The sequence below is a fragment of the Pinus tabuliformis genome, chromosome Q (genome assembly GCF_031772625.1).
Source record: "Pinus tabuliformis cultivar Carrire ecotype Pingquan chromosome Q, CPIR1, whole genome shotgun sequence".
NCBI lineage: Eukaryota > Viridiplantae > Streptophyta > Pinopsida > Pinales > Pinaceae > Pinus > Pinus tabuliformis.
The window spans coordinates 1,120,497,884-1,120,508,553 of record NC_142296.1 but is presented as its reverse complement, the minus strand read 5'-3'; the positions used below and the strand labels follow the sequence as shown (position 1 = coordinate 1,120,508,553).

Below are 10,670 nucleotides of genomic sequence, written 5' to 3'. Positions count from 1 at the left end.
AAGCTCACATCTAGAAGTATCCGCCATGCCTGTCTACTTCTAGCAGATTTACCAATGTAATATACTTCGTAATTTTCAAACACAATTAAATTTGCCAAACATCTTATTAGATTCAGTGGACATGGTATTTTAGTGTGTGCATAAAGTCAAATTATTGAAGTAAACAACCATGGCTTCTATAGGAAATCTAGAAAGATTCTGACAAAATTTCTCGCTAACTGTTCAACGTGCTTGAATGTCATATCTCTATCTTGTAGTACAATTATTATACCTGAAACAACAAAAATTGTGCAACTAGTGATGGCTAGCATACGCTAAAACCTCATTTTGGCAACCATTGCCACCGTTAGAACAAATTTAATTTTAAATAACTTTCCTTATTCAACAGCTATACAACAGAAACAGTAAAATCAACCATTACCTAACGCTGTACTTTATCTAGTGTGGAAGGCCAAGTCGATTATGTGTCTGTACTTGGAAGTTAAAATGCTTCTGCAGCAAGTTTGGTTTGGTTTGTGTTGTTGATCGGTCTGGAGAAATTAACAGGTGCAGCTACAACTCTGGGATTTAGGTAGTTATGGTTGAAAATTGAAAATTCATTGACGGTACAAGGCGTTCCTATAAAATGGCTGGGCCAAAGATATTCATGATATCCCGCAGTGAACTATTGAGTTTTTGCGAAGGAAGAGAATGGCCAAATATCAGATATTCTTAGCGATTTTGCTTTTAGGTTTGCCATCCATTTCCGCGTTCCCTGCAAAAACTCAATTTCCACTGTCTACTGATTATTACGAGAAGTCATGTCCCCTTGTAGTCCACATTGTGAGGAGATGCTATTAGCAACGCAGAAAGAAGCTCGTACGGCAGCCTCCATACTTCGACTGCATTTTCATGACGGTTTTGTTCAGGTATTTTATTTTTGTCTGTTTTTTAAATTTCTAAAATATTTCTAAAAATAAAATCTCCTGTTAGTACATAACATAATTTAATATTAAGGAATCAAATTTTCTTATTTTTTATTATGGTGCAGGTTTTATTATGATTTGTTTAGTAATTTCTATTTTTATTAATTACTAATTTTTTGTTTTTTGTTTTTGTATTTTATTTTTATTCAATTTTCTGATTTTTTTATATTTTTTTTATTATTTTGATTTTTATAACTTAAAATTTTTTAATATTATGTTAAAAACATATTTTAATAAATTTAATTATATATATATATAAAAAATAAAAAAACATACATATATATAATATTAATTAAATATATTTTTTAATTTCTGAAAATATCATTCAGGAATATCATATTTTAATTATTTTTAATTTAATTAAGCTACATTTAAATTAAATAGCAAATATTAACTATTATATAGTCTTTATTTTCATGTGTTTTCTGTTATCTATTACATTTGTATTTTATTATAATATTTTATATTATTTTGATATAATTTTTCTCGTATCCATTATATTATGTTTTTTTGAGCCAGCAAGTGTGACTCATCACAATGTCCAGTTAATAAGGAATCACACGCTAACCTAAAAAAGTCTACTACAAACACAATGTGATAAATCTAGAAAACCACTTTCACAAAAGCATAAACTCAAAAAATATTTTATATTACTTCGTGTTTTAGCCATTGATATAATATCTGGAATTAACGCAGGGCTGCAATGCATCTGTGCTGCTGGATGACACACCAACGTTTAAAGGCGAGAAAACAGCACAGGCAAATGCAAATTCGGCAAGAGGATTTGAAGTTATAGATAAAATCAAAGAAAGACTGGAAACGGTATGCCCCGACGTTGTGTCTTGTGCTGACATACTTACCCTTGCTGCTCGAGATGGAGTAGTATTGGTATACCATCTTCATATTGATTTCCATAAATTTGTTAATAATATGCATAGATCCAAGGTTAGTTTTGTTAATACTAACAATACATTCATCTTAACCACATTTGTTAATTCCCAGGCTGGTTGTCCATACTGGGAGGTTCCCTGGGGAGAAAGGACTCGAGAAACATTAGTTTCGAGGGGGAAAATGTTGGGGATTTTTCTGGTAAAATCCCAAAAACAAAATAAACTGAACACAGAGACAATGCTCTGTTTCTGCCACAGGATCTTTAACACAGGGAAACAAAAAAAATGTTTCCAGAACACAGAGTTTTACCCACACACATAAAAACTTGTATTCATAAAAAGAAACAACTGCTGTTACAAAATGGGTCTTCCTCTTAACAGAGGGATTTCACCAGCACTGCTTTTACAAAAACATCTTCCTCACACAGAGGGATTCTCCAACTGCTGTTACAAAAAAAATATCTTCCTCACATAGAGGGATTCACCAGAGATTATGCTGAAGAGCATCTTCCTCTTGACAGAGATAAAAATAATTAAACTTGAATTAATCAGAAGGAGTTGCAGCGTACACCACCTGGAGACTGCACTCAACAAACAAGGAGGAGACTCTCGCTCACATTCACTCTACATTACATGAATGAATATTACATATTAAATACATCACTGAAAAATAGGTAGTTGTAAACAACCTCCTAAATTCTAGGAACAACTCCTAAACTAAGAAGATGCCTTACAACCACATAACCATTTCTCCATTATTTCTAACTCCCCCCCTTAATGGAGAAAGGGTTATTTTGCACACCTAACATCCCTCTAAATAACTCAAACTTTACTCGCCCTAGAGGCTTAGTAAAAATGTCAGCTAAATTATCACAAGTATTACAATAATCCACACAAATTTCCTTTGACTGTATCTTTTCTCGGACAAAGTGAAACTGAGTATCAATGTGTTTAGTATTCTTATGGAAAACTGGATTGTATGCAAGCTTTATTGTGCTTTGATTGTCAGTTTTGATGCTGGTTGCTGCTTTTTGTCCTTCGCCTGCATCACTAAGCAATCTCCTCAACCAAATGGCTTCGCATGTAGCTGCACACAATGCCTGGTACTCTGCTTCACATGACGATAATGCTACAGTGCTTTGCTTTTTGCTACTCCATGAAATAACCCCGGATCCAATGCTAAATGCATAACCTGTGATAGATCTACGATCATCCAGGTTGCCTGCCCAATCAGAATCTGAATAACCTGCTAAAGTAACATCAGAAATGTCAGTGTATAAAATACCATAATTACAAGTACCACTAAGGTACCTCAACACACATTTTGCTGCACTCCAGTGACTGTCGAGTGGTCTGGACATAAACTGGCTCAGCACACTAACAGAGTATGCCAAATCAGGCCTAGTTGTCGTAAGATATATCAGACTTCCCACTAGCTGTCTGTACAAAGTGGCATCCACCTGTTTCGTGCCATCGTCACTGCTTAACTTGAGATTCTGTTGCAATGGTGTTGCTGTTGTTTTACAATGTTCCATTCTGAATCGTTCCAACAGGTTTCTGGCATACTTTCCTTGAGTTAGAAAAGTTTGACCAGAATCTTTCCACACTTCTAGTCCTAGGCAATAATGAAGATCACCAAGGTCTTTCATTTCAAATTCTTGTGACATTTGCTGCTTGATTTCTTTGATTAAACTATTTTCATTCCCTGTTATTATCATGTCTTCCACATACAAAGAAATCAAAATTATTTGCCTCTGTTTATTTATCTTGGTGTACAGATTTGGGTCGTTGAGGCTCCTATGGAAACTATGCTGAACAAAAAATGAATCAATTTTGTCATACCATGACTTGGGTGCTTGTTTCAATCCATAAAGTGCCTTATGCAGTTTACACACTAAATGTTCCTGCCCCTTTTTCACAAAATCAGGAGGTTGTACTAAATATATTTCTTCTTTTAATTCTCCATTCAGAAATGCAGATTTAACATCTAACTGGTGTAGCTTCCATTTATGTTTTGTTGCTAAACAGATTAGCATTCTAATTGTATTAAGTTTAGCTACGGGGGCAAAGGTGTCATCAAAATCAATTCCTTCCTGTTGTGAATAACCCTTTGCTACCAGTCTTGCTTTGAATTTTTCTACAGTACCCTCTGCATTTATCTTAGGTTTATACAGCCACTTACAACCTATAGGGGCTTTTCCTTCTGGCAGCTCAACTAAGTCCCAAGTATGGTTTCTATATATGGATTCCATTTCTTCATGCATTGCAGCCCTCCATTCATCTGATCTACTTGCTTCTTCATAATTTGAGGGTTCTACAATATTTAAAATTTTGGACATTAAAGCATAGTCTCTGAATTTTGCAGGTAGTCTAGTCTTTCTACCTGATCTTCTCGGTAAAGGACTCACCTCAACTCTTCCTGTTTCAACACTGTTTGGGCCTGCATCCTCACTTATTGAGCTATCTGCTGCTACTTCTTCCTCTTTCTGTTGTTGCTCCTTTTCTTCTTCTTCTTCTTCTTCACTGTTCAATTCTATCAGAAATGGAATGTGGCTGTCGTTGTTAGAGTCTTCCTTTCCATCTCCTATCTGTTCATGAAAAATGACATCTCTCCTTGCAAACACTTTATGAGTCACAGGATTATATAATTTGTATGCTTTATATTCTGTGCCATATCCTACAAATATGCATTTCAAGGCTTTGGGATCTAGCTTTTTCCTATCTGCTTTCGGTACATGAGCAAAAGCTTTAGATCCAAATATTCCCAGATGACCAACTGTTGGTTTGAGTCCAAACAATGCTTCAAAGGGGGTTTTGAAGCCTAGACATTTGGTGGGACTCCTATTCTTTAAATAAACAGCAGTATTAATGGCTTCTGCCCAAAGACCATTAGAAATGCCCTTACCTTGAAGCATACTTCTCGCACACTCCACAAGGGTCCTGTTCTTGCGTTCTGCTACTCCATTTTGCTATGGAGTGTGTGGCACTGTGAACTGCTGTATAATCCCATGCTGCTTGCAGAAGTTCATGAACTCATTTAACCTGTATTCCCCCCCTTGATCCGAGCGGAGAATCTTTATCTTCTTTCCTGTTTGGTTCTCTATCATAGATTTGAATTCTTTAAAATATTGGAAAGCTTAACTCTTTTTGCTTAAAAAATACACCCAAGAGAACCTAGTGCAATCATCTATAAACAGTAGAAAGTAGTATGCACCTCCTAAAGACCTAGTCTGCATAGGTCCACAAATATCTGTATGCACTAGTTCTAGGATGTCTCTTTGTTTTCTGTTGACATGCACAGGGAATTCATCTCTATGCATCTTCCCTAATGCACATCCATCACATTCCAGTTTGATATTATGTAAAGCAGGAAGTCCATCGACCATACCTTTATTTTTAAGCAAGATGAGATCTTGTAGATTGATATGTCCAAATCTCTGGTGCCAGAGATTCTCAGCTGTTGATGTTGCTGCAACCATCGCTTGTTGTGGCATGCTCCTTGCATCCAGTTTATACAAGTTCCCCACGCGTACTCCTGTTGCAACTGTCTCCAATTTGCTATCCTGAATGACACATCCATTCTTGAAGCATTGTACCTGCATGTCCTAGTCTATTATCATAGAGACAGAGATCAAATTCTTTTTAATTCCTGGAACATATAGAACATTTTTGAGATGTTTGATGTCGCCACTAGGTAGCTTCACAGGAATATCCCCACAACCTTTGATCTCATACCCACTGTCATCACCTAAATAGATTTTGGATCCACATGTAGAATCTTCAAGAAACTCAAAATATTCTCTCTTACCAGTCATGTGCGAGGATGCGCCTGAATCGACATACCATGTATTGTCCTCATCTCCTCTTGATGCTGAAAGTGCACATTCGACTGTAAATAGCTGAAGATCATAGCTGTGGTCTTCCTCTTCTTCAGCAAAACAGCCCTGATGCTTCTTCTGTTTACCTCTCCTTTCATCTGTTTGCCTCTTATAACACTCTCTGATCTGGTGACCAGGCTTTCCACAGTAAAAACATCTCTTAGCATAGTTATCATTCATACCTCTAGATGGTCTCCTTTGAAAGGAGTTGGCCCCTTTCTGCTGCTGTTGTGGTTGCTGGTGCTGATGTTGGTGCTGGCGCTACTTTCCTCTGTGTTGTCTTTTCTTTGCCATCAGAGCAAGGTCATTGCTCTGGGTCTTCAAATTTTGTCTTCGCTCCTCCTCCTGGAGCAGAATTGCTGTCAGCTCATCAAAAGAGGGGGTTTTCTCCCTCGCTGACAACCCTGAGATGAATGTCTGATATTCATCGGTCATCCTGTTCAGTGTGAGGGTAACCAGATCTGAGTCTGATACCTTTTCTCCAATGGATCCCAATTTGTCTTTCAGATCCTTGATTCTGGCTGTGAATCCATCAACAGATTCATTCTCGTCCATCTTTAGTGCATACAATTTTCCTTTGAGTGCGAGAACACGATTTGTGTTCTGTGTCTCATACAGACCCTTGATCGTGCTCCAAATATCTGCGGCCGACTTGCAATCTCGAATATGAGGGATAATGTTGTCTTTAACAGACATCTTCAGTATGACTTTTTCCTTTGTTTCTCTTTTATCCCAATCCTGTTCTTGGGTTGTATTTCCGGATCTCTGTTCATTTCCCAAGACGATCGCCCATGCGTTCGCACTCTCCAGCAAGGTTTGCATTTTGAACTTCCAGTTGGAAAAATTTGTTCCATCGAGCTTGCCGGACTCATGGAGGTATGATTCTAGACTGTTGTTCATTTTCGCACTACTGAACACTCGAATCGGCCACCACCGGGCAAGTTCGATCTGCTACCACCGAACAGATCAGGAACTTCTCTGTGCCACCACCGGGCAAGTCCAATCTGCTGTCTCCAAACAGATCAGGGACTTCACTATGCCACCACCGGGAAAAACCGATCTGTCACCACTGAACAGATCAAAGAGCTCTGATTCGCCACCACCGGGCAGGTCCGATCTGCTACCACCGAGCGGATCACGGAACCTCACTTCGCCACCACCGGGCAGATCCGATCTGCTACCTCCGAGCTGATCAAGAATCCTCAATTCGCCACCAACAGGCAAATCAAATCTGCTGCCACAGAGCAGAAAACTTCACGTGCCTCCACCGGGCAACTCCGATCTGCAACAAAGATTGCAGATTTATAGAAAGAAAGGGTTGGCGCTCTAGTCAACGCCGAATCCGCGCTAATTGCGGAAATCAAAATTTCTTAAAGTGCAGGAAAATTGGCGCGATTAACCAGCTCGGATCCGCGCTAATTTGTTCGTTCTTTTCTCTGGCGCGATTTTCAGCCTCAAACCCGCGCTAATAGCGCGACTGTTCCTCCAAAAAACGCGCTAATTGCTGCAATCTTCAAAAAAAAAATTCTGCTCCGAATTTCCGCTCCAACCCTTCCTTCGGCTCAGTGATGATCAGTCATCTGATGCCTTTTCGCTTCAGGTGTTACTGCAGCTCCACCTGATCACACAGCTATCTCTACATGTACTCCTACCACTACAGATGTGTAACTAATGATACATCCCAAAAAACAATTTAAGGCTACCTTTACCCTAAGCTCTGATACCAAGATAAAAATAATTAAACTTGAATTAATCAGAAGGAGTTGCAGCTCACAGGTGAGTACACCACCTGGAGACTGCACTCAACAAACAAGGAGGAGACTCTCGCTCACGTTCACTCTACATTACATGAATGAATATTACATATTAAATACATCACTGAAAAATAGGTAGTTGTAAACAACCTCCTAAATTCTAGGAACAACTCCTAAACTAAGAAGATGTGTTACAACCACATAACCATTTCTCCATTATTTCTAACTGACAGAAGGATTCACCAGTATATGCTGAAAAGTATCTTCCTCTTGACAGAGGGATTCACCAAAAAACTGTGCTGAAAAGAACCTTCCTCTTTAACAGAGGGATTCACCAAAAGCTTCGCTTCCTCTCACAAAGGGATTACAACTTTAGATGCAGTTCCAAAACAACAAAAAATATTACTCTGTCTCGTCCTGAGATTTTACACTGCTGTGTATAAAAATCTCATTTACATTTACTGCTGTAAAAAACAAATCCTGTTGCTTCATTCACGATTTCCCCTTTTACTGCTGTGTAAAAACACATTTCTTCATTCTCACTGTGGTGAGTTTCACATTTACATTGCAATAAAAAAAATTACATATGCTACTGCATCCCATGCATTTCTCTTTCAACAAAATATTACATTCATGCTCTGCCACAAATTCCTTCTCATTTTATCTCAACGAGTAACAACAAAACTTACCTCTACACTGCTGCGTATATCAATTTCATATTCTCAAAAATATATATAGGCGCTGCTCTGTTTTATTTCAACAAAAAAAATTCCCACGCTGACCTGTTCCTCTATATTCACATTGTTGTATATTGCAATGCTATTTCATCTCACGCGCTGCTGCACGTATTTCCCATCTCAACAAAATCTTACTGTCTGTTGTGTCTTCACACTGCTTACATTCTCACTGCCGTGCTTCTCCTTCTTGCCTTCACGCTGCTGCCTTTTTCTTATGCACTGTTGTGCATACCCATAACCATAGAATCTGTCTCCCCTGGGTTTTTTATTCGCTACTGCGAACCATTTCACTTTTCATCCCTTGCCATTTGTTCTGCCTTCGCACTAATGTGCGGACCTCCTTGCTTTGCATTACAATGCATATAATTCATAAAAAAAAAAATTGTTTTCGCACTGTTGTGCGATCCTCTCATACGAATCCCATTTGCACCAGCTGTGTGTTTCACCATTTCCTCACGCACATCAACGGAACAAAAACATAATGCATATATATCATATGCAATCAAAATAATAAATCTTTTTTTTACTTGTTCCGTGAAAATAAAAACCACATGCGTAAAACAAACAAAACACCAAACTTAATTTTTTCACCTATATCTACGAATGCCATTTAATTCTCAGCATGGCGGTCAATTAATTTAGTCAGCCTTGCATACGGTTTTAACAGTGATACGGAGGTCAAACAAGGAACTTTCACTTCACGCAAGTCATGGTGCAGACCTGTACGCAACCCTGGTTCAATCGGACGGTGGACAACATTGCTTTCAATCGGACGGTTGCAATCAATATCGGGCGGACTTTTCTGACTGACCTTTACGTCCCGATGGAGAGCTGTTTTGGAAAACGTACAGAGTACACGCGTCCAAAAATGATTGCATCGGGTGAGATTTACGGAATACCACCTTTCGTGAAAAGTGGTCCGATAAGGTTCAGTGGTTTTCCTGAGCTGTTTTCCTGCTGCGTGATGGCTGATTCGGCAACTGACTGTGTTGCCGTCGCTGTCCAACTGTCCGCGTCCGCCAACACTGCACACAGTTGGAATTAATATTCCAACACTCCCCTTTAATTTCAACTGTTGGGCGTTCAGAGATACCCAAACACTTCATAAAAATTCAAAGCTTTTCTGCCTATTCATATCAGCTTTCCTTTCATCACTTTCACTGTTGTGCTCAGGCACTCCAATCATGTAATATCCTCTTTCTCTCTGCCTTAGGCAAGATTTCCAATCTTTGCATCTCCAAGCTATCCTGCAACCTTTTCTTCTCTGCTCTTATGGGATATTTAATTTCATATCTCTCCCCTATAAGAAGCTCTTCATCAAAAAATATAGTTCAGCAATAATGATCAAGAAATACAGGCTCCCCCTAACTGTATGCATTGTCTCCTTTTGGCAAAGTCTTCTCAAAAGAAACTTAGATTGGCTGGGGAGCTCAAGGGACTTTCAGAGTGTATTTCCTTCCTTCTCCATACTTGTGTAACTTTCTTCTTTTGCATGGGTCTAGCTTGTGTAAGAGCCCATGTTAAGTTACAATCACGTGCCATATGCCCAATGTTATGACACTTGAAACATTCTACATTGTTCATGAATAAGATTTCATGATTTCTTCCTGTAAAATTGTTTCTTAGAGGTTGTCGGAAACCATAACATCTATCTCTATGAAATTCTCTACAGTCTTTTGCCATATGACCAAAGTTTGAACAAGAATAACAATAACCAAAAAATGAACTTTGGTACCTGGGAGATGGTGGTTTCCTTGATGTACTTTTGAAGCCTTTTTGCCTTGAGATCCTTTGATGATAACCATTGCCTCTTGCCTCTTTGACATCATCTACATTTCTTTTTGGCGCTGGTATTCTACTTGGAGTAGGATTTCTTCTATTGTAGCCTTGATATTTCTCCTTACCTTTGCTGGAACTAGGAGCATCACAATTTCTTTCTGCCTTCTTCACATCTCCTTTGTTTAAAGCATTTTCATTCTTGTTTGAGGGTTCACCTGCATATCCGAGTCCTGATTTATCAGATGGAGATCTGTGATAGCTGAGCATGTCATCCAAGGCTTGAGAGCTCTTCATGATTTTGTTCATCCCTTCAACCTTTTTTCTGAGGAGGACAATCTCTTCTTCCAATCTTTCACACTCATTATTCTTCTTTGCAAGTTGTTCCTGAGTTTCTTCCTTGCTACGAGTAGCTTCAACTGCTATTATTTTAAGGGAGATGATATCTGTCTTCATTTTGAAGATTTCTTCACTCTTTGCTTGACTACTCTCAATTTTCTTCTCTGCTTCTTTTGCCTGCTTCCTGCCTTCTTGTAATTCAGACTTAAGGGAGGATACCTCTACCTTGTACTGTCCAATCTCTTCTACAAGTTTGTTCACTCTCTTGTGCCTTTGTTCAAGTTGACTTGACAAGACATCTTCCTGCTTTTTCGCTTTATTCAATTGATTT

At 38.6% G+C, this 10,670-nt stretch overlaps 1 protein-coding gene across 1 annotated transcript in view; it reads left to right on the top strand.

Moving 5' to 3' along the window:
* The first annotated feature begins 800 nt into the window (after nt 1-800).
* LOC149223454 (cationic peroxidase 1-like) overlaps nt 801-10,670 on the top strand; it is a 123,852-nt gene continuing 113,982 nt past the window's right edge. The window contains exons 1-3 of the mRNA XM_089387913.1: nt 801-908; nt 1,662-1,853; nt 1,968-2,054. Coding sequence (XP_089244039.1) covers nt 801-908; nt 1,662-1,853; nt 1,968-2,054 — 387 coding nt within the window. The remainder of the gene's footprint in view (nt 909-1,661; nt 1,854-1,967; nt 2,055-10,670) is intronic.